The sequence below is a fragment of the Brachyhypopomus gauderio genome, chromosome 18 (assembly GCF_052324685.1).
Source record: "Brachyhypopomus gauderio isolate BG-103 chromosome 18, BGAUD_0.2, whole genome shotgun sequence".
Classification (NCBI taxonomy): Eukaryota; Metazoa; Chordata; class Actinopteri; order Gymnotiformes; family Hypopomidae; genus Brachyhypopomus; species Brachyhypopomus gauderio.
In genome coordinates, this window is record NC_135228.1 from 2,230,619 (window position 1) to 2,254,868 (window position 24,250).

The window sequence follows — 24,250 nt, forward strand, 5'->3', positions numbered from 1 at the left end:
CGAGCAGCAGGTGAAACGAATCTTTCCAGGAGAGATCATGTGCTGTTTCTAACACTGTGATCAGTAGAGGAGGAGCTGATGAGGAATGGTAGACTCATGTCAAGACTTATGGCAAACAAGATTTCCTCTTTCTTTCTGTTCATATTTGTTGTTTTGTAACGCAAACCTGATAACATACACAGGGAAGATCTGCTTAACATCAGGCAGCTCACTGCTAATAGTTTTCAGGATAAAATTCAGTAAAAACATGCTGACTCATTTTTTATAATCCTTGGAGACTTAACAGAGCAAGACTGAACCACAAACTACCAAAAAACAGACAACACAACTGTCAACATCAACTGTCCCACCAGGTGAAACAATAAACTAGATCACTGCTACACGAATTAAAGATGTGCCATGTGCAGCTTTAGGACATTCTGATCACTGTCTGGTTCCTCTTGTTCCAACAAATAAGATCACTCAGGCCTATGGTCAAAATGGTGAAGAGATGGACCAACAAGGCAAAACAAGAACTATAAGACTGTTTTGACTGTACTGATTGGAGCGTTTCTGAGACTGGAACCAACAGCCTGGATTAACTCACTGATCGTGACATCATATATCAACTTGAAGATTACATTAAATTACTAAGGAAACTTTGTCAAGAAAAGGAGGATACCTACAGAAGCGGAGACAGGGCCCTGTACTCAAGGCCAGAAACATGTTGAACAAAGTGATCAGGCTCACCAAAAACAGCTACACTGAAAAGTTGAACAAGTTTGCAGTTAATGACTACATCAGTATGGATAAGCAACTACATGAGATCCCCCAACTCCATTGAGGCAAACAAAGACCTGGCTGACAACCTTAATGTTTTCTATTGAAGGTTTGATAAGGACATGTTCACACCCATCGTACACACTTACACATCAACAGGCCAGATCACACCTTCAGCCAGAACCACAATCCCCACCAAGGTCTTGTGTGCTTTTATCAATGATAAGTACAGAGTTATGCCATATGGCCTTAGTGTGGCTCTGTCTGTATTTCAGTCCTTCATAAATGACGTACTTCGTGACTTTATCAGTCTATTCGTCACTGCTTATACAGATGAAATTTTAATTTATTCCAGTGACATGGTTTCTCATGTGCAGCAGGATAGGGCAATGCTTAAACGTTAACCAAGGGGGCGTTACCATGGATGACCATAGGGCCGAAGCCTACTTTAACCCACTTTACCTTCCCTTAGTTGTGAAGTCTTGCTACCGAATTATGAGTACATACCAAGCGTTTCCCAGTCAGCGTTTCTGTCATAAACCTCTATTCATGTTCCTGGTTTAATCTCTAGCCTGCTCCCTCAGATTTGGTCATTTGGATTTCCCTGTCTTAATCCCTGTCTGTTCCTGGAGTTCCCTGCGTTATACGAGTGTCACGGACTCTGAATACAGCCTGTCTCTAGTCTTCTATATTTTATTCTGTTCTCAATAAATCCCTTTGATCTCCAACTTTGTTTCTTCACAAAACCTACCTAGTGAATAAAGCTGATTCTGATTTATCATAGGGGAGGAGCTAATGAAGAATGGCAAACTGTTATTCCCATAAGTAAATGCAGCTGAAAACGTAGATGTACTGCTCGAGGAGATATAAAGATGGATATATAGTTAGTCCACAAGTGAGGTCTGAATACACATACTAAATAAGAAAAGTTTGAGGAGATCAAAACGTGGGTAAATCATAACCAGTTCACAGTTCAACAGAAGATGGACACAAGTGTGGTAAAGCGCCTGTTTTATTATGGAGAGACAGCAGAACCTTCTGCAGGGAAGCTGCGGCAACACAAATAGCATGGGAACAGCGAGACATGTTTACACTACCCAAATTAAAAATCACAGAAGTTTAATACAAAATATGAGGATTAACACAAATACGCTACACCCAAACAAACTCAACACGAGACCACTTAGTCATATGTAAACAACATAAACATTCACTTCAGAGATATGAAACAGTGATAAACCTGATACATGTGACTATAGTTACCAACAGAAATGAACACATACATATACAGAGAGACCCACCTGAATCAAATGTTCACAGCCAGGTACGGAACTGGAAAACAAAGTGCTAATATGAGAAGCAGGGACTACACACCAATTACACAAACACAATAGGAACCCAGAGGAGCGGAGAATATCGGAGATCAGCACAGAGCTAATGGAATAAGGAAATAGCAAGGAGACATATGAGTGAGTGAATACATGAATCTCAAAAGACAAGTAGACTTACAGGGAATATAAACCTAACTAATCATCAAGAAAAAAACAGAAACAGCTGAACAATGGGCAGGGGGACAAAGAGTGTGTGTCAAACAGAAGGCACAACTAAAGAAAGCAAAAGAAGGGTGAAACCTAGGAAACATGAAAGCGAGACACAAGGTAAGGGGTGGGGTAGACTTGATGAGCCTGGATTATCGGTGAATGCATGACTTGTTTTCACATAAGAAACAGTTTCAAAGTAAGATACTTTAGGTAGTGCATTTTTTTCTTAAAGTTGATTTTAAGTATAGCTATTTTTGCGTAAATAACACACTCAACACCCTTTATTGATCCAGTCAGATGTTGCTACTAACTTGTAACGTTTACTCAGTTCCATAAGTAAAAGTGGAATCTTGGAAGTTTAATGCATTTTTAATGGAAAATGGATTTTCAAATTGTAATACCTTTGAGTATTTTGAAGGAAATAAGTTTTACCAGTCTACATATTGTCAGCTTTAGTTTTAGAAAACCCTTTCCCAACTTTCCCCTTGTAGTGACACACAATGGCCACTAGTTCTCCACTTCTCCTGGATACTCTCAATGAACTGCTGAAAGAAGAATTCAAGAATTTTAAATGGCATCTGAAACATGATGTAGTGGAAGGTTTCAATCCCATACCTCAGGGTAAGCTGGAGAATGCCAAGCAAACGGATGTTGTGGACCTGATGGTGAGCCAGTATGGTCAGTCAGGTGCTGGGGAAATCACCATCACAGTCCTCAAGAAAATCCCACGAGAAGATCTTGCTGAAAAACTGAAGACAAAGCTTGAAGGTAAGAGAATGTTCTGCACATGACACTTCAGCTCCATCTATGCTAAAATGTTAGAACTAATCCTATCTCTACAAATAAACACTGCAGGCAAGATAACTTGCAACAGTGCATTAGAGCAATTTAAGTGAGTATAAACGAATTCACAGACTAAACTGATGTCAGCCTTTAAAAGCGCAAATACTTAGTTTTTGGGTTTCCCTTGCTGTAGACACCTCCTTGGAAATCCAGACACATTTCTTTTTGGGGTTAAAACTGATAGCGATCTTTTGGCTTCTCCCCAACTCTCCCCTTTTACTACTTTTTCTACCCCTTCTCGAATTCAGGTTTTGTTTTTTAAGTATTGATCCAAGGGTGTTGCGGATCATACTGGAGCTGAGGAGGTAATCAACTTAGTAGTAGAAATAACCATCACAGAGATGTGATACTAGTCTCATAAGTGAATGTCATGGTAAAATGGGAAATATGATCAGTAGTATATATGCATCAATATGGAACATGCAGTTAGCTCAATGCTATTTTATTAGCAATACGCTAACGGCAAAAACACACTGGTTCTAAGGGAGGGGGGACACTAACACGCATACAACACACATCCAGGGAAACGGGGGAACTGACCGCGGAGCTGTATGTGGTTAGAAAAAGTATCTAAAACTTGCCCCCAGCTATAAGTATTTAATTAGAAATCGATTGGGCTTCAGCAAATGCTTAATTACTACGCAGATCTAGCTAGCTAGGTAGCTAACGTTTGTCCGCATGCTAACAGTTTGCCGACATGAGGTAAAGTTATATTCGTAACGGATAGCTAACACGTAACGGTTAACCGTTAATCGGTAGCTTGTCCTTGCCAACCACGACAGTATTAGCACTAACATTACTAAACTCAGCAAAGTTAAACACTGAAAAACAACTTGTTGGCTTAGCGCTAGTTTTGATAACTATACGCTAGGAAAATATGTTGAAATACGATCGGGTGACCATATTTTTGTTTGGGAAAACAGGGACACTGTGGACAAGTAGTTGAGCGGGGGGGGGGGGGGGGGGTGGCGAACGTAAGTTGTTGGTTCTTTGCCAGTTGAGTACCCGGGACAGGACGTAAAATACAGACATGTCCCGGGAAATACGGACGTTTGGTCATCCTAAAATACAACCTAGTTCAAAATTCAAACTCAACAAACACCACCAAGTTAGTTGTGTTAGCTTAGTAAAGATCCACATTAACTTCACTCAGTGAACGTTTGAAGTCCTCTAGATAAATGGTGAAACGCTGGGTCTTCATTTTAGTTTTGGTGCAAAAGGCGCCAAAAAAATCGTCTCTCTTGAGCATGCGCATTAGTTTCACCACTACCACTATTGCTCGCCCAACAGTTTTTTACTTTGAACTTGACATGTTGACTGAGAACCATAATGCTCATTCACTGAACACAAAATACTAAGTTGAATGGTAAAAATGCAGCAGCTGATGGTACAACTCATTTTTCGTTTTTGGAGAAACTATTTTTGTTTCATGCTTTGCCCACATTCATTTTTATATTCACAGAACATAAGCAAACAAAGATTTTTTACAGTGTACCTTAATTATTTGTATGTGGTCGTCCTCATGTTATCTATCATTGATTTGAGCTAGAGTGAGTAGTATATCAGGTGACCAGTTGGCTAAAAATGCTTAGTAGTTTGGTGCTGTATGAGACATTTTACTGCACAACAAAATGATTTCATGTTGGGCTTAGAGAGCAAACAGTACGATTTTACTTGATGTGTATGTTACCTGGCTGGTGGGGCACGAGAGAAGAAGTCTATTTGTGACCGTGCGTGCTGTACTGAAGACGCTTCCTTCCACTCGCTGAACTGAACTGCTGCTGCAGCGCATCTGGTGTGACAAAGGAAGAGAGAGGTCGGGTGTGTGCGAGGTGGTGGCTCATTTCCGGGCATTGTTTTTAATCGTTCAGGTTTTCAAAAAATAATTTCAAACCGACCTCAGTAAAATGTTAATAATAATAATAATAATAATAATAATAATAATAATAATAATAATTTTAAAAAATGAAGTTTCAAAAGGGCACTTTCGTTGATAAAGGGCAGAGCTGGTGGTGCTTTAGCACCACCTGAGGTCTAATTGTGCACGCCTCTGTGTAGAACACATGCAAGGCCACATGGCGGGGAAACTGAGAGTAGTGGAGAACAAGATTAAGATCTTGTGGGAACCTCCAGATCCAGACAGATAAATGAGTAGTGAATCAACCAGACTCCTGTAATGTTCACAGCACAGATGATCTCACACCTTATATCATGGACGTAATTTTGATTTCATAGATGGGGGGGACACGGTCGATTTCTGCATGGTCCTAGCGCTAGATTTGTCGCTATTTAAATATTTGTTTTTTAACCATTAAAAAGTGGGGGGGGGGGGGGGGGGCATGGCTTCGTCGCTATTTAAATATTTGGTTTTAACTGTAAAAACTGGGGGGGACTGTAACGGAGCTCACGTCCGTTCCATGTTTCACTGTTTGAAGAATGAACCACAAGACAACCTCAGTTTTAAAGACTCTTTTTATTGAAACCCACAGGACTGCAGACCCACAGGACTGCAGTTGGACCTTGTCAGAACTCTGAAACACAATAAACTGCTGGGATTATTTTGCACCATTCAGGGTGGCCAACTGATGGTGTACATTATAACAATCATTCCATGTATTTTTGACTGTTTATAGTGTGTTTAGGAAAATGGTTCGGCTTACCTGTTGGTCATACCATGTTGGCAGTCTCTGGCAGGTCAAAGGACCTGAGCCCAGGGGTTTGTGGGGTTTTGTAGTTTTGGAGGAGGTTGTGTGGCAAGTGGACCATGCCATTTCGGATGTTTGAGCCGGGGGGAGAGAGAACCTGCTTTGAGGGGTCTAGTTTTAAAAGGTCATTCCAACTTGAATGTCTGATGATAAAATGTTTTATACTCATAGCCAACTATTGCATATATATTAAAATGTTTGATTTAATATAAACTAGGAAAGGTAATTATAGCCTGTGCGTTTTAAACCTTCCCTGTGGGCGTGCCGGTCAGTGGTGTAACCCAAGATTAAATGTTTAAGAGCAGAACTCTGAGAAGAGGGGAGCTGGCTGGGAATGCAGAGGCGTGAGGGCCTGGTTGTAATGTATCAATTGAGGTTGATTAGTTAGGTTAATTTGTTTTTTTTGTTTTTGGGTTTTGTTTTTTGTGCATTCTTTATTATTATGGTTGGTGGAATGCCAAGGCACTCTGCATGTGGACTAAAATAAATATGGGATGGTGGAACTTCCGGTTCTGTTTTTCAGTTTTTGCAAACGCCGTTCGGCTATTCTACAACAGGGACCAAAACTGGCTTTTGAAAAAGTGCCCCCCCAAATTACGTCCGTGCCTTATATAATCTGATTGGTTTGGATTACCTGACTGAGGAAAAATACACAAACAACACACTGTTCATACATTATATTCATATTAAAATACATTTGTTAAAGTGCTTATAGCCATTAGTACATACTGGTTAACCAAGCATCAATAAAAAAGGACTTAAAAATCTTCAGTATTTAAAACCTCTTAGAAGAATAATTTGTAAGAAAACAATGTAAACTGTAAACACTATCAAATTATTTATTGTGACGTCAACTAAATATATTTTTACTAGCAGCTAGGGTTGCAGCGGTAACCGCTGAGATTTTCTTTGAGATTTTCACGGTATGATAACCATCTCAGAAAATACCGCGGTATCACGATTATCACGGTATCAGTTTGTTACATATATTATTAAAAGATGCATTGACCCTTAAAGAAATTACAACAAAAGTTTTTTTTGTTCAATGAACAATTTATTGTAGAAACCTGGATCTATGGTATACAAAATGTCTCCTTAAAAAAAAAAAGCTGTACACCTGTTTATATAAATACTGCAAAATTAGAGAAACCTAAATCATGGATTTCAGTACAATTATTTAAGTTTAAATTATTTAACATCTGATAAACTGAGCCTGGGTTAGTGTCTGAACAACAACTATTGTAAACGTCCGTTTTACTTCCAAGTTGGAATATAACCAGATACTGCAGAAAGAGAGGATTTATTTCTGACATGATCCTCACAATAGAGATTTCCATATTAAGGCTTTCACACCGAGTCTGGTTTTAACATGTGAAAAACAGGCACGTCAGAATTTGAAAATGAACGCATGTAAATTAATGGCGTCTTTCCCATCCAGTAAAAGCAAGGACCTTAAAAAGTGACCGTAGCGTGCGACTCAGCACACCTCGCGCGAACCTGCGCGAACGGCAGAAGCGTTTATACTTGCCGCGTCACATTCTTTGCAGTGTTGTCCGAAACGATACGTGGTAGTATAAAGAATCACCCCTCAAAAACAAGGGAAGGAACATTTACCTGACGAATTTTAATGTTGCTTTGTGTTCCAGGTTTGAAAAGTGCTGGAATTTAGGCTAAAGTACTAAATGCTTGAAATTGTAACTACTTCGTTTCACAACAAATAGCTATCTGACTGAACAGTTCTCTTTACCTTAACAAATACGAGCCTCTTGTAATTCCAGGATGAAACATGAGAGAACGTGAAGACGTTGAGATTGGGCGTTTTGAAAATAAACCACCATTAAATAATGTGATTAAAAGTGAATTATTTCAAATCATTTCGAGTATATGTATAAATATTGAACTTAATTCAGTTTAACGTGCTGGGAAATATTGAAATGGACCTTAAAAGTGACGTACAAGTGCTTGAATTCCACCTTTAAAAGGTGGATGAATCCTGCAAACATGACTTTGTTTATTGCGCGAGGCCCTGGCGCACGGGCGGAGCCACTGCGATGACGTCATTTTTGCAGCGCGGACCCTTGCTCCGCTCGCGACATGTCAAGTATAAACCAGGCTTTACCCTTTTGGTCTGTTCGAAATAGCCTACTACATACTACTGGCATACTGATTGGGCCCCAAATCAGTATACAGTATGCAGTATACAGTATGTAGTAAGCTATTTCAAACAGACCCTTTGGTCTGTCATGTGTCTCACCTGTGTCTTGTTCCCCGTCATCGCATGCTGCCTAACTGCAGAGGAAAGCTGTGCTGCTTTAGCATCAGCTTCAAACCCCTCATCACCCCTGAAAGAGCTGAATCTGAACCTCAATGAACCAGGAGACTCAGGAGTGAAGCAGCACTCTGCTCTACTGGAGAATCCACACTGTACACTGGAGGAACCACAGTGAGTTACTGACTTACGGACTCTCTCAGTCAATATCCCCTCTGTGTGTGTGTGTGTGTGTGTGTCAGTGTTGCCAACTTAGCGACTTAGTCACTATACTTAGCGACTTTTCAGACCCTCTAGAGACTTTTTGTAGTAAAAAGCGACTAGCGACAAATCTAGCGACTTTTTGTGATGTTATTGGAGACTTTTGGAGACTCTGAACACACACGCTCTTCAGTTGCTGTCCTCTGGGGTGGGTGCTGCCGTGAGCCCCGCCCACAACACTCAGTGCAGTCTCACACTCAGAGCAGACCCTCACCGCTCCACGTCCACACTGCAAATGAACTGCGCATGCCCAAAGCTGCCGCTGACGCCCCGTATTTACAGAGCGGGATGTAAATATAAATGTTTTAGTCTTCAGTGAGACACGAAATCACTGCATTTAACTCACACAGTCTCAGCCATTCTTCACCTCATTCAATCCTGCTAACTGCTACTCTTATACTAACATTTAACAACACAGCGAAAAAACTATTTATGTAATTTACGTAAAAATGATTTACACAAATCATTAAAGTCATGTAGTTCTTTTGAGAAGTGACTGCCTATTTCAAAGGCAACAGATGTTGTTCATTTGTAGTTCTAACATATTTAGGGTGTTTTTTTACTCACTTTCTTCTCTCCCAACGTTATTCCTTTACAGCTTCAAAAACGAATTGTATTATGCAAATTAGGTGATGACGTCATTTAGCGACTTCTAGGACAACCAATAACTACTTTCCTTACTGAGGAGTTGGCAACACTGGTGTGTGTGTGTGTGTGTGTGTGTGTGTGTGTGTGTATCCCTATCTCTGTCAAATACTTTAACATGCAGGGAATATCGCCCCAATCCCCTCACACACACATACGCTCAATAAATATATCTTGATGCACACAGTCAAAATTCTCACACACAGGGCCGGCCCTTCCATTAGGCGACATAGGCAAATGCTAGGGGCGCCGGCTGTCCAGGGGGGCGCCTCGCGTGCATGCGTTTTTTTTTTTTTTTTTAAACAAATGAACAATTAATAAATGTGAAAACAAGCAAAGTCCACATAATCATAATTTCATTGTTTAATAATATTAGTCAAATTAATAATTCTTATAATAACACACGACACCTCTCACTCGCGCGCCAACCCGCCCTCCCACGCGCGCTCTGTTTCTCTGTACACCGCAGAGTGAGTGACATCTCCCTGTAAAGACGTCAAAAAGGCAGAAAAACAGGTAATATAATGGTAATATGTGGTGAATTAACACTATACCATTGGCGAATCGTCAGGGACTTCAACGCCTTCTCTGAAGGTTAATTGATCTTAAAAAGGATGCTTTATCTATTATATGTAATATATGTTAATAACGCTTCACCAATAATTTGTATTTTTCCTATAAATCGGCTTTCAAATCCACTTTTCGTACTTGTGCTGGAAAAAAACCTCAGCGGTGAAATAAAAAATCAACCAATCAGAATATTTCACACCGTTGTTTCTAGGTAAAAGAGAGAAAGGCCCTTTTACATTGAGAGCTTTTATTATAGATTGGCAGTTTTATCAACCAATCATATTATCGAATTAAAATCGTGGGGGGCGTGCTCCAATGGTCTCCTTTTTATTTGAAACAAATCCAAAATGTTGCCAATCTGTAGCTGTTGTGTTTTTCTTTGAAACCAGCTCGCTTGACTCACAACACTCAATTGTCATTGTGGCTTTTTCCCCTCTGTATGATTTTAGTGAAAAGAGTCATCATACTGCCCAATCCTAGTAGGTGCTATGATTAGCTTAGCTTAAAATAAATATATACTAAAACACACATATGCTCCTCTGTTCATTGCGAATGCACTTTTGAAATAATAATGTTGCAGTAGGCAAATTGCCCTGATTTGCACTGGTGGTAGTTGTTGTTTTTTTATTTTTATTTTTTATTTATTATTAATATTTAAAAGTTGTTCTCTGCACTACGTTATGTAAAATAGTTTTAAAATATTTTTTGTGCAACACCTTTATATTTATTGCTTGTTATATGGTAATATTTAAGTCATTTGCTTTTTATTTGTTTCTTTAATAGTGATACAATCAACACAATGATTGATGATGCAGGGGGCACCAACCAAAATCTCGCCTAGGGCACCACATTGGTCAGGGCCAGCTCTGCTCACACACGCATACATACACCCAAAGACAGAGTCAGTATCCACTGCACTACTGACACACTATATAGATTAGATAAAACATTCAAGGAAAATGACCAGCAAGAATCAATGTGATCAGTGCAACAATGTGAGCAGCAATGTAGTGTAACAACAAAATAATAGATTTTTTATACTTTTTTCACAAGACTTTTATACTCACTACAAAAGAGTATAATATAATAATAGTGTGCGTGTCATACAGCAGACCCAAGAGGACCACAACACCCAGAATCCCATTTGTCATCTGCCTTGTTCCTCCTCCCCTCACTACTGACTCACATCTGTTTTAGTATCTCCCATATATACTTCACTCACTCATGTCCACACACACACAGTACCCCTTTTATCTATGAGACAAACACTATCACTGCATAGATTATTTTCAAATACACACATTCTTGCTCATTCTGTCTCTACACAAAGACACACATTCCACTGCATGTCTTTCCTGTGTACACATACAGTGTCTGTGTTCACACGAATCTGTGTTCATTCAGCTGTAAATATAGCTGAGGAGTTCACTCCTGTCTGCAGGCAAGAGCACTGCAGGATTATACCAGAAGGCCGTGCTGGTCTGTCTTCAGCTCTGAGGTCAAACCCCTCATCATACCCGAGAGAACTGAATCTGAACTACAATGAACCAGGAGACTCAGGAGTGAAGCCGATCTCTGATCTACTGGAGGATCCACACTGTAAATTGGAGAAACTAGAGTGAGTTCTACTACAGCAGAATTTCTTTTCTCAAGCAGTGTCAGTCACACATAAACCCCTAAATCGCTCACTCACACCCCTCTCATGCACGCTCACTCACTTTCACTTACTCACACACTCATCCTCTCACACACCATCCCACTCACACACAACTTATTTTATTTCCTGGACATGGATCCAAAATTTCAGTGTTTTGATCATCAATCCACTTGGAGCATCATCATGCTGGAAAAACCCATTGTTCATTGCCAAATTGCTCCAGGATAATTGGGAGAATCTGTTCTTGCAGATTGTTTTGATATTTCTTAATTATGGAAAGTGATGTTGGGCAAAATCCTGAGCCAACCCCACAAAAGAATCGTCTCAGGATGCTTCACTGTTGGCATGACACATGACTCATAGTAGCGCTCACATTTTGTTCTACGGACAATAATGTTTCCAGATGTTCTAAACAGTTCGAAGGGGGCTGTGATGGCTGGAACATGGGGCCTTGCAGACGTGTGCATTCAATTACACACACACACCCCTCACTCTCTCATACACACCCCCCTTCACTAACTCATGCCCCTCTCTCTCACACACGCACATTCACTGCAGGATTATAGCAAAAGGACATCCTAGTCTGTCTTTGGCTCTGAGGTCAAACCCCTCATCACTCCTGAGAGAGAAGAATCTGAATTTCAGTGAACCAGGAGACTCAGGAGTGAAGCAGCTCTCTGATCTACTGGAGGATCATCACCGTGAACTGGAGAAACGACAGTGAGTTACTGAGTTTCTGTTGTTTTATACAGTTTTTCTCTTTCTCACACACATTTTCCGCTTTTTTCTCAAGCATGTTCAGTCTCTTACACACCTGAATTGCGCGCGCACACACACACACACACACACACACACACACACACACACACACACACACGTGCACGATCACACATGCTCTCACTCACACACCCCATCACTCACTGACATCAGACACATGAACACACACTCTACCACATCCTCACTCATGCCCACACACATTCACTTACACACCTCTCACCAACACTCACTCACACACACACCTACCCTCACCAACAAACACCCCTTCACTCACTCATGCCCACACACACAAAAACGTATCTCTCCATGTATCTCCTGAATACACACAGTGCCTGTGTTTGTGTGAGTGTGTGTTTGTTCAGCTGTAAGCATTAGGACTTCTTCTCCTCTCTGCAGCCAGGAGCACCGCAGGATGATAGCGGAAGGCCGTGCTGAAATGAGGTCAAACTTCTCATCACACCTGAGAGAGATGAACAACAGTTTTCCAGGAATCTCAGGATTCTCTGATCTACTAGAGGATCCACACTGTACAATGGAGAAACTTCGGTGAGTTACTGGCTCTTTGCACAGTTTTTTCAAATAATCCTTAAACATTCTCTTTCTCTTACTCACACATTTTCTCAACCAGGTTCAGTCTCTCTCTCTCTCTCACACACACACACACACACACACTCACGCAGACCCTCTCACTCACTTATTGTAATGCCAGTGAGTGATAAGGCGGACGCATGTGCTGAGCAGAGCAGGTTTATTAAGGGCAGATACATAATCAGGGTCAGGGTCCAGGGTCAACAAGCCAACACTGAGATTCATAGTGACAAACAGAACCAAACAGACTAGCAAAAGGAAATGAACAAAACACTAAGGAAAATACACAGCAAAATACTAGAAACAACTGACTTACGTTGGACAACCAGACCAGGGCCGGAGTGGGACACTTTTTCAGCCCGGGAGTTTTATGACCAAATCCGGCCCAAAATTATTTTTCCCTCCCAATCGGCCCAAACTAGAGATTGACATGAACCGGCCCATCGGGAATCCTCCCGAATCTCCCGATTAGCCACTCCGGCTTTGAACCAGACTCACTCACTCACTCACTCACATAAAAACACACACACACACACACACACACACACACACACACACACACACACACACATCAATGCATGTATCTCCTGAAAACACACAGTGCCTGTGTTTGTGTGAGTGTGTGTTTGTTCAGCTGTAAGCATTAGGACTTCTTCTCCTCTCTGCAGCCAGGAGCACCGCAGGATGATAGCGGAAGGCCGTGCTGAAATGAGGTCAAACTTCTCATCACACCTGAGAGAGATGAACAACAGTTTTCCAGGAATCTCAGGATTGAAGCACTTCTCTGATCTACTAGAGGATCCACACTGTACAATGGAGAAACTTCAGTGAGTTACTGGCTCTTTGCACAGTTTTTTCAAATAATCCTTAAACATTGTCTTTCTCTTACTCACAAATTTTCTCAACCAGGTTCAGTCTCTCTCACACACACACTCACGCAGACCCTCTCACTCACTTATTGTAACGCCAGTGAGCGATGAGGCGGATGCATGTGCTGAGCAGAGCAGGTTTATTAAGGGCAGATACATAATCAGGGTCAGGGTCCAGGGTCAACAAGCCAACACTGAGATTCATAGTGACAAACAGAACCAAACAGACTAGCAAAAGGAAATGAACAAAACACTAAGGAAAATACACAGCAAAATACTAGAAACAACTGACTTACGTTGGACAACCAGACTCACTCACTCACTCACTCACATAAAAACACGCACACACACACACACACACACACACACACACACACACACACACACACGCGCACACATACATATCAATGCATCAATGCATGTATCTCCTGAATACACACAGTGCCTGTGTTTGTGTGAGTGTGTGTTTGTTCAGCTGTAAGCATTAGGACTTCTTCTCCTCTCTGCAGCCAGGAGCACCGCAGGATGATAGCGGAAGGCCGTGCTGAAATGAGGTCAAACTTCTCATCACACCTGAGAGAGATGAACAACAGACACACACACACACACTCCCACTTACTCACACATACTCACACACCATCACTAACTCAAACACATGCCCTGAAAGTCACACACCCCATCAGTCTTCACATCACTTACATACATATACACGTACCATTACTCACACACACACACACACACACTTAACTCAAACACCCTCTCACTCACTCACTCACACAGTTGCTTGTGTTCGGTTTTAACACAACTAAACTAACTAACTAAACTAACATAACTAAAGTTAGACCCCATGTCTTAAGAACGCTCCTGGTACTAGAATATAATAGAGCTTTATAATAGAGCTTTATAATAGAGCTTATTGATATTTCAAAACAATATCAAAAAGAGTACCAGGCATTAAGGATGCTTTCCACAGAGCACATGTGAAAGTTTTGAGAATGGGGAAAGTTCATGCCAAACCTACACAACCTTTTGAGGTAGAAGAGTCGCTGTTGAAGGTGCAGACCTCTCTAATGAGAACCCCACAGATTCAATGTCTTGAACAGGTACCTCGTCACACAACCATGTTTCTCCGAGCTATATCAACCTGCCCCATTATTTTGTTAAGTTTCTTGTCTAGGGATGTACATTCGTAAGCACTACGCTACATAATGGGGAGCAGTGGATGCACATTTATCCCCTTGCGCCAGACACAGTAAAATTTTCTCAAAGCTACAAGCTAAACAGGGGAACTGCTTTGTTGAGTTCCTATGTGCTACTATACTACCACCACAGGGGAGAGTGCGTGAGCCAGTTCTAGTCGGAGTCTTCACAATCAGCAGTGATCTTTCACACCTGCCCTCTTGTGAGTTGTGACAGATCACTGCTGAATCATGTTGGTCTCATGCCGTTTTTATCAGCCAGTCTCTTCTCTGTGGTAAAGTGTTGCATTGCCTGGTGTTTTGCCACCTCTTGCAGCATTTGCCAGCTAGCCAGTTACTTCCCCTGGCATCTGTTGGTCTATTTTTTATGCTTTGAGTTTTCCGCATCTTTTGTGTTTGGTTTTAGTATTTTCTCGCTTTTTACGGATCGAGTTTATTTTTTTACGCATTGAATTTATTCCGCATCTTTTGTGTTTGGTGTTTGCCACCGCTAGTGTCTGCCTGCCTCGCTCTCTCGCTGTTCTGTGACACTTGTCATTTATTTGATTAGCTCGAGTTGACACTTGGGTCCACCTCTCTCTCTGCCATTATGCGGAGTGTGCGTTCGCTTATCCACCGCGTTACACAGTCATCTGGTCCTACATCAGCATCTCAGCAACATCACATCAGATCTTCAGGCAGAGTAAAGGCTTGTTTCCTACCTACATATATGAATTTGTTTCTGTTAAGAGTCCTGACAGACCGTGGAACCTACATTAACCAAATCTGAAATGTCACAGCCTTTCATAATTAATTATCTACTATGACTGGACAACAGGATCAGGCAGGAGTAGACCTGAACTGGTCTGAGTAGACGCATAACCTGTCATATGAAGTGTGGATGTAGACCCTTACATGTATTCCTGACTTGGACATGGCATGGTGTTGGGTTTAGGAGGATACTGCTGCCTCTCGCTGGTCCACCTTCCATGGCACCATGTTCCTCTCTCCAGCCCCACTGGAAAAAACATCAAAGCAGGAGCAGTTAAAATTCAGCCTGTTCTCTATTGCCTTTCAGTAAATGTACCTAAGTTAGAAGGTGAGCTGCTTTGCATGTAGAAGAGCAGGTAGGCTGTTTTTGCCCCACAGTTAAGGGTGGCTCATTTGTTCTTGCAACTTTTGACTCATTGAATGACAGCCAGCTCTCTCCTTCCTCTTCAGCTATGTGGCTAATGTAGTGCCCTGTTGGGGTAGCAAGACGTTAGTAGTAGCGTCTTGAGTTATCACATACTTTGTGACAATGCACACTTTAAATGAACACATGTTAAGACTAGTTAAGACCAGTGCATTTACATAAAGGACACAGATTAACCTGATGCAATTGCGTATGGACTTTTGCTACAAAGTAAAGTTTGCTACAGGGCAGATGTAAGAGAAGGAGACCCTGACTGTCCCTCCTCTTTCTGCTGCAGCAAACACAGCGTCCTGTGGAACACATGGGCGTCCTGTGGAAAACAGCACAGAACATCATAGGGGGCTTTGCTCTTGAACTTCAGCTGCAGCACAGTGAGAAAACAAAGAAGGCTGTGTGCAGTTCCTGTATGAGGGACTGATGTGTCCTTAATGGCTCAGAGGGCTATGTAGCTGGACCTGTTCATAGTACTCTACAAACGCAGGGCACCAGACTGAAACAGAGGCATTCAGGGCCCAAAGGCAAAAGACACTGCGGACATATTTGGTTTTTTCGTGTGCATGCAGCATCATGGCACCTGTTTGCATATTTTACTTCAGTGAGATCAGGCCAGTGGTTTCCAGGTTCAAATCTGATCTGAGGGGGTGACTTGGACACTGATCTGTGCTTCAAAGGAGGTGGAGTTGTAGTGGCTCTTCCTCTTTTGTGTGTTTCAACAGAACAAGCATTAATTAATGCATAAGCCACAGATGCTTTGAAATACAGAAGATCCTTCTTCTCCAGATTAGACATTCTGTATAGATGGCAGGTGTTCACAATGACCACATCCAAAAAATGAAAGAACATTCGGATGTACTACTGCTTGTTTTCACGTCTATGGGGATACATTGTGATGCATTGATCCATGAGGTCTCCTCCTTCCATGTGCTTATTGTACAGAAATATTGAAAATGGCCTTGGGATGTTGGATCACTGAGCTGTCTAACCATCTGGTGACTGTGATGTTTTAAGCATTGCTGATAACGGAGCAAACACATTCCCTTCTTTGAGCTGCTTTTCACAGTTTTAGCTGTGCTCCAATGAGCCTGTTAATGCTACATGTGCCAGTGCGACAGATGCCTTGTCGTTGCAGTGTCTGAAGGAGTGGAATGGTACAAAAAAAATTGTCAAAGAACACCTTGTGATTCTTCTTCTGAATATCATCACACAGATGCAAAACTACATCTGCACACATTCCCAGTGCACTGACCTGGGTGCACCAAACCAAACCCTGGTACACTTCGAATCAATACATGTGAATGAATGAATGAATGAATGAATGTTCAATTTATATGTATCCAGTGAATCCTGGTCTCATCCACACTTTCAGACCCCAGTGTTTTGGTATTTTTAGGGATGCACTGCTTAATGGACAGATGACCCTTGAAGGAAATAATCTGCTCATCCACTGACTGAAATTCTCCGGGATCTACTGCTGTTTTAAATGTTTTCTCAAGTGTGTCTAACACTGGTCTGACTTTGAAGAGCTTATCAGTATTTTCTGGCTACTGAGAGTAAATGTCCACAAAGTGAAGGTACCTCAAAATCTGCTCAAATCTGTTAACAGGGATGGCATTCGCAATCAAATCTAGACCTTCTGTAGATGCCCTTCTGTATTATTGATCTTGAGTACCGAAGATACGACATGACCATATTTATCTCCAGAAAAGTCTTCAGCTCTTAATTTTTCATACCAAGGTTTTCTTTTCCTTTTTGCAGTGCATACAAATTTGTGTTTTACACTATGTTTCGTGTGTATGTGCGCTGTTAACTGATCCTTTTTCATTACAGTATGTGGACACCGCACACCTTGTCTGGACACGGCACACCTGAACCAGTTATCACAAACCGGCCCATAACATCCAGATTCATGCCCAGGAACCTACACACACCACCTGAGTTTGACACCCATACTCCTAACCACTTCACCCACAGCTACACGAGTGAAAGAGTTTACAGAAATGTCAAATGGCCACCATCTTGAATAAGCGGAATTGCTTTGTCCTTTGAATTTATAATTGTACCAGAAAAATTAATTATGTTGATTTTAAGTTGATGACATTTATGATGGAGTTATGTGGATGTCGGTTTGGTTCCACGCAAGTGAATGAAGGTTTGGTAATGTTATAATGAAAGGTATTTGGGATCATAGCTTCCTTTTAATACTAAGTGTACTGCATCTTTAATTCTGAGTGTACTGCATCTTTAATACTGAGTGTACTGCACCTACTGAGTTTGTACCTGTGTGATCTTACTCTGCGGACACTATGTTCAGTAGAACAATAAACATCACTATAATGTTTTGTCACAAATTAACATGTTAATATTCATGTACCCTTGTTGCTTTTTACAATGTAGTGGCAGAATATACTGGAGTTACATTTGCAGAACTATATATTTTATTTGTGTGGAATTTACTCCAAACTCATGTAAAAATGTAGCCTGATGCTGATTAATAAAATACACTGTTAAAAACATTTAAAGCACTGTTTAAACATGATTAAAACATTAAACAGTTATTTACATTAAAGGTAATAAAGACATTTAAGACATTTATAGTGTTACATAAATTGCATACTATTTAATTCCATGTCAAGTTGATGTTCTCATTAGATCAGTCAAGGAATTGTCAGTCCCAATTGTAAGCAATGTAAACATAACCAATTGTAAACTGGTTCAGCTGAACTCCTGCAAAAATCAGAAGTGCAGTCACTAACAGTATCCCTGCTGGCAAACACTGGAAGAGGTCACTGACAAATGATTTAGCAAAGGAACAGTAAATTTAATAACAACACCCCTCCCCCTCGCACACACACACACACACAAAGAAAAAAAATCTGGAAACAAAACAAGTTCAAGCAGTAGGCCTAGTACGTCTACCGTATTCACCAGACATAAGCACACAGCGTGTATAAGTAAAACACACTGCCAAACATATTTTGATGGAAGAATACCTACAAGGTAGCTGAAAATGTATAATTGATTGCATGTCTGTATTTTGGATTTTATAGAAGTTACTGAATCAGCTGTGCTTAGTGCTCGGGTGTTAACAGTGGTACAAAAATGTAGCACATGAGTGTTTTAGCGTGTGTGTTTTAGCACATTTCAATGAAGGCTTAATTCATAGGAGTCTTCAAGGTGGGTTCTTCTTGCTTTCTTGTTCTTTGTCTTGCATTGTCTCCAAAACAAAAAATAAAATAAAATGAGACAAAACAAAGACTATCTTATGCTGGGTTAACGGGTTCTTTTTCAAAGGTTTTGTTTCAACAAATGTATAGAAACATTTTTACTCGCGCCACGGAGTGCTGTGGTGCGGCAGAATTGGTCTTTAAGTGCAATTTTGTTCATCTACTGCCATCTATCGGCCAGAAAGGGCACAGCACTCTTGGCTGCTAGGCAACAGGTGTTTGGAAAACTTGAACACGGAAGAAATTAAATGTAGCCTAAATATTGTAACGGTGCTAACGTTAGCGTATTTAAAATAGTTAAATGTAGCTTACGCTGTTTATGAAACAAACGAGCTGTCTCCTTTGCACTTTTTGTGCGATCAAAGAAAGATGTTCATTTAAAATGTTAAGATAGCTAGTTATAAAGCAGCCACAGGGATTTTGTTTTGTTTTGTTTTGTTAGTCATGTCCCGCTCAGCCGCCAAGTCACGGGCAGACAAAAGTCGCCCTGTCGCAGCGCCTCCTCCGCCTTCGGTCCCACCCGCCACCACCGTGGACATCGTCCCGGGTCGCCTGACGGAGACCGACTGGCTCGAGATGGTGGCGCGTGAGGAGGGCGAGGAGGTGGTGGCGCTCGTGCTCGGGCAGCTGCTGGAAGACGTTCTGGACAGGTGCTATGATGTGTACCTGCAGAGGCAGGTGAGGCACTGTATCCTGTTTCGAGTGTGAAGACTATAAAACTCTTGTTTTTATAGATCTGATAATAGGCATTAATGTGCACTCTAAATTGTCTTAATATTTATTTTATGTGTTTTTTTTCCAGTTTGTTTTAAAAGGCTTTATGTATTTCATTTAATAGTACTCCATTTAAACAGTTTTGTTACTGAATATGTCATTGTACTATTTAGAACATGGTGGATTACTGGTTTTGTCTATGTGGAGTGGAAATGTCATTATACTGGTCCCAGTCAGAATATGGTGGATTACTGGTCTCCTCTATGTGGAATGTAAATGTCATTATACTGGTCCCAGTCAGAACATGGTGGATTACTACTTTCCTCTATGTGGAGTGTAAATGTCATTATACTGGTCCCAGTCAGAACATGGTGGATTACTACTTTCCTCTATGTGGAGTGTAAATGTCATTATACTGGTCCCAGTCAGAATATGGTGGATTACTGGTCTCCTCTCTGAAGCAGCAGGTGCCCTTCACCGTGTGGTGGGTGCGGGAGGTCCTCATCCAGACCGTCAAATGGAGGTTTGTGGTGAGGGACGAAGGTGATGATCCTAACAGCGCCCTCCTCTGGACAGAGAACCCAGAACCCCAGGCCAGCATCATAGACTCCTGGGCAGAGGGCTGCATACCTGTTGTGTACGCTAAGCAGCAAGAGCACACGCCTTTACTGCAGGTACACACACTACAGTAAAACACTTACAGTAGTTACAGCCCTGACAGCTCAGATGGGCCACTGACGTTCATAAATATCACTGTTTGCCTGAATTTAATGTTTATGAAAAACAGCAGAATGTTATAACTGTGCACATGTAATATCCTCATATAAATGTATGATCACAGGTAATGTGCCCATGCAGAATATACAGTATTTTCATAACCTTACAGATAACATCTTACACTCAGGTCCACCCAGTATCATAGTTGATGACTCAGTATGTGATGTTTTTATAGAAACTATTAGACCTCTCCTTAGAAGAGTCTAAGGACTCCATAAACCCAGACAAGCCCAGCAGAGGCTCCTCCCAGTGTGGAGAGGGAACTCCACCCTCCGCCTTCCAAGCACCACCCTCCAGTCTCCGCCCTCCTGCAGAGCCACATCTACAGAGTGCCAACCCCAACAGAAAGTACCAAGATCTCCCCACACCATCCACTTCCCAACACAGAAACAATGGCAATACAAGGAAACCACTAAAATCACAAAGGTCAACTAAATCTACTCTTAGTTCACAGAAGCCATTGTAGGTCTTCTCTCCAAGAGCCATGAGGCCAGTGCAAGTTAGAGAAGACAAGAGTTTAGAGGTACAGAAAGCCGGCTTTGCACTCTGACCCTCAGAAGGAGCTCTATAAGTCTGACCCACTTCTGTGAACTGAAAACATAAACACAGACTCACATAATATCAGTGTGTACGAGAATTGATTAACACAGAGATTATGTCATATGCACAAGATGACAGTGGGGTATCATGATAATGAAATGACTGTACCTGGTCAGAGCAGGTTATGGAAACATGATAAATGTTTTAATAAATAGATTATAAAAATTGGTAAAATCTTAGCCATTGCCTGTATTTAACTGTGTTACTGTGTATTTAACTATGTTAACAATGTTAAATACAATGAGGAAAATAAGTATTTGAACACCCTGAGACTTTGCAAGTTCTCAAACTTAGAAATCATGGAGGGGTCTGAAATTTTTCATCTCCACTGTGAGAGACATAATCAAAAAATAAAATACAGAAATCACAATGTATATTTTTAAAAAATCATTTATTTGTGTGTTACTGCTGCAAATACATCATACATTGTGATTTCTGGATTTTTTTTAGATTATGTCTCTCACAGTGGACAGGCACCTAAGATGAAAATTTCAGACCGCTCCATGATTTATAAGTTTGAGAACTTGCAAAGTCACAGGGTGTTCAAATACTTATTTTCCTCACTGCACAGTTGTAGATGGTGTGTAAATTAAATGGATTGTGCACAATTAATTGTGGCTCGTATGTAGGTGTCCAGATTAAGGCTTTTATGTAGGTGAGCAGGTTAGAATCATGTATCCCTGCTGGTCAGCAGAGGTCTCTGGTAGCTCAGTGGTCCCCAGAGTTACAGTGGACTGAGAGTAGGTACATGTGTCTAAGAAAGTGTCAAAAACATCCTGTTTTCTGCAGTGGCATTATCAACAAAATAACACTGGCCATCATTTTGTGTCATATAATGTTATATAACTAACCATCACACACATGAACAATGCTGTCATGTATTGTTATACAAGTAATCATATCATAGGAGATCATGCTGGTATATACTGTTATATAAGTAACCACCACAGAGGTGAGGAGTGTGAGGGGAGGAGTGAGGAGTGTGAGGGGAGGAGTGAGGAGTGTGAGGTGAAGAGTGAGTGGAGGAGTGAGTGGGGAGAGGTGAGGAGTGTGAGTGGAGGAGTGAGTGGGGAGAGGTGAGGAGTGAGTGGGGAGAGCGGAGGAGTGTGAGTGGAGGAGTGAGTGGGGAGAGGTGAGGAGTGTGAGTGGAGGAGTGAGTGGGGAGAGGTGAGGAGTGTGAGTGGAGGAGTGAGTGGGGAGAGGTGAGGAGTGTGAGTGGAGGAGTGAGTGGGGAGAGGTGAGGAGTGAGTGGGGAGAGCGGAGGAGTGTGAGTGGAGGAGTGAGTGGGGAGAGGGGAGGAGTGTGAGTGGAGGAGTGAGTGGGGAGAGGTGAGGAGTGTGAGTGGAGGAGTGAGTGGGGAGAGGGGAGGAGTGTGAGTGGAGGAGTGAGTGGGGAGAGGTGAGGAATGTGAGGGGAGGAGAGAGTGGGGAGAGGTGAGGAATGTGAGGGGAGGAGAGAGTGGGGAGAGGGGAGGAGTGTGAGTGGAGGAGTGAGTGGGGAGAGGTGAGGAATGTGAGGGGAGGAGAGAGTGGGGAGAGGTGAGGAGTGAGTGGGGAGAGGTGAGGAGTGTGAGTGGAGGAGTGAGTGGGGAGAGGGGAGGAGTCAGTGGGGAGAGGTGAGGAGTGTGAGTGGAGGAGTGAGTGGGGAGAGGGGAGGAGTGTGAGTGGAGGAGTGAGTGGGGAGAGGGGAGGAGTGTGAGTGGAGGAGTGAGTGGGGAGAGGGGAGGAGTGTGAGTGGAGGAGTGAGTGGGGAGAGGTGAGGAGTGTGAGTGGAGGAGTGAGTGGGGAGAGGTGAGGAGTGTGAGTGGAGGAGTGAGTGGGGAGAGGGGAGGAGTGTGAGTGGAGGAGTGAGTGGGGAGAGGGGAGGAGTGTGAGGAATGTGCCCCTGACATTGTGCCCCATCTCTCATCAGAAACAGGATGGGACTGGATGCCTATTCAAGCAGAGCTGACAGGATTATTAGTGTATGTGTGTATTAGTGTATTATTAGTGTAACTCGTGTTCTTGGTCAGATGTTGTTTTTGATCAAGTCTCATGGACTTCTTATTTCATATTCTTTGTTGTTGGAATAAAAAACTAAAGATTAAAAGAAGCTCTTGTCTCAGGATCTTGCCTAATCCCCCACATCGTTACAATCATTGTCTTTGCCTTTTCTATTCAAAGTAAAGTTTCATTATTAAAATGCTGAACATAACACAAAACTACACACAAGACTAAACAAGTATACAAAATGTCATGCTATAAGTTAATATCTTAAACTAGTGTTTTCATGTGAAAGATTTGTGCAGAGTGGACAGAATTATATAGCTAACAACTTAGCTAAACCAATCAAACCAGTTTACAGGGTTTTCTATTAATTTTACAGTCACATTTTTCATTATAGTCACATTATTTATTAAAGTTCTATACAAATATATTTGATTTGATTTTGGAAATACAAAGATATGATGATTAAAAACAAGTACAGTGCAGCTAGCATGAAATAATTACAATAACAGATCTGCTGTTCAGACAGGATTTTCTTCTCTTCATATGTAACTTGAGTTTCATTCCAGCACCTTTATTCTTAAACTGTTTGGCCACTATTATTAGAAGGTTAAAGATAAAACTGAGCAGATTATCCTGGTTTGAGAATAAATGGTGGTGTTGGCCCAGTTTGGAGACTAGTATAATCCTTGTGGGAAGACAAAGATGACTTCAGGTAAAATGGCTTCTGGCTTCCCAAGTTAACACACCCCCACAATGAATACAGAATGACTTTCACATCAGGATTACATTCACTTAATGATCTGACCAGTGTATGTAGTCTTGATCGACAACGTTAGTTGTATCATCTGGTAGGTTAGGTTGCAATTGCAATCCATATAGTGTAGGTATCACACGCACACACAGCCAGGTAAGACCAATGACAGAGCAAAAGCATGTACTTCATACATTATTCTGACAGTTCATACAAACTACGAATCAAAATACACACAGCCTGGAAAAGACAAGGTATGCAGCAAGCCTTTGAATTTACCCCTATGAACCATTTAATCTGTGCGCTTAACTACTCAATATGCCGTGTTTCCAGTTAGAT

At 41.6% G+C, this 24,250-nt stretch overlaps 3 protein-coding genes across 6 annotated transcripts; 2 read left to right on the forward strand and 1 right to left on the reverse strand.

The window, feature by feature from the left end:
- The first annotated feature begins 8,076 nt into the window (after window positions 1-8,076).
- LOC143481760 (uncharacterized) lies at window positions 8,077-18,370 on the forward strand. Its single transcript, XM_076979907.1, has 7 exons — window positions 8,077-8,291; window positions 11,035-11,211; window positions 11,809-11,970; window positions 12,424-12,573; window positions 13,284-13,442; window positions 13,994-14,038; window positions 17,685-18,370. Exons 1-7 carry the CDS (start codon window positions 8,092-8,094, stop codon window positions 17,875-17,877), a joined length of 1,086 nt encoding a protein of 361 aa, XP_076836022.1. The 5' UTR covers window positions 8,077-8,091; the 3' UTR covers window positions 17,878-18,370.
- LOC143481765 (uncharacterized) lies at window positions 12,761-24,243 on the reverse strand. 4 transcript variants are annotated; one of them, XM_076979911.1, is made up of 3 exons: window positions 20,274-24,243; window positions 15,578-15,680; window positions 13,610-14,057 (listed from the first exon to the last, which is right to left on the reverse strand). In XM_076979911.1, exon 1 carries the CDS (start codon window positions 23,061-23,063, stop codon window positions 22,074-22,076), a length of 990 nt encoding a protein of 329 aa, XP_076836026.1. In that variant the 5' UTR covers window positions 23,064-24,243; the 3' UTR covers window positions 13,610-14,057; window positions 15,578-15,680; window positions 20,274-22,073. The 4 variants fall into 4 exon arrangements, with proteins under 4 accessions (XP_076836028.1, XP_076836026.1, XP_076836029.1 ...); XM_076979913.1 differs by lacking the exon at window positions 13,610-14,057 and adding an exon at window positions 12,761-13,421 and having other exon boundaries at window positions 15,578-24,243; XM_076979914.1 differs by having other exon boundaries at window positions 15,578-24,243.
- Window positions 19,526-21,038, forward strand: c20h2orf81 (chromosome 20 C2orf81 homolog). The gene is made up of 3 exons (XM_076979917.1): window positions 19,526-19,759; window positions 20,260-20,469; window positions 20,748-21,038. Exons 1-3 carry the CDS (start codon window positions 19,526-19,528, stop codon window positions 21,036-21,038), a joined length of 735 nt encoding a protein of 244 aa, XP_076836032.1.
- Window positions 24,244-24,250: the final 7 nt, after the last annotated feature.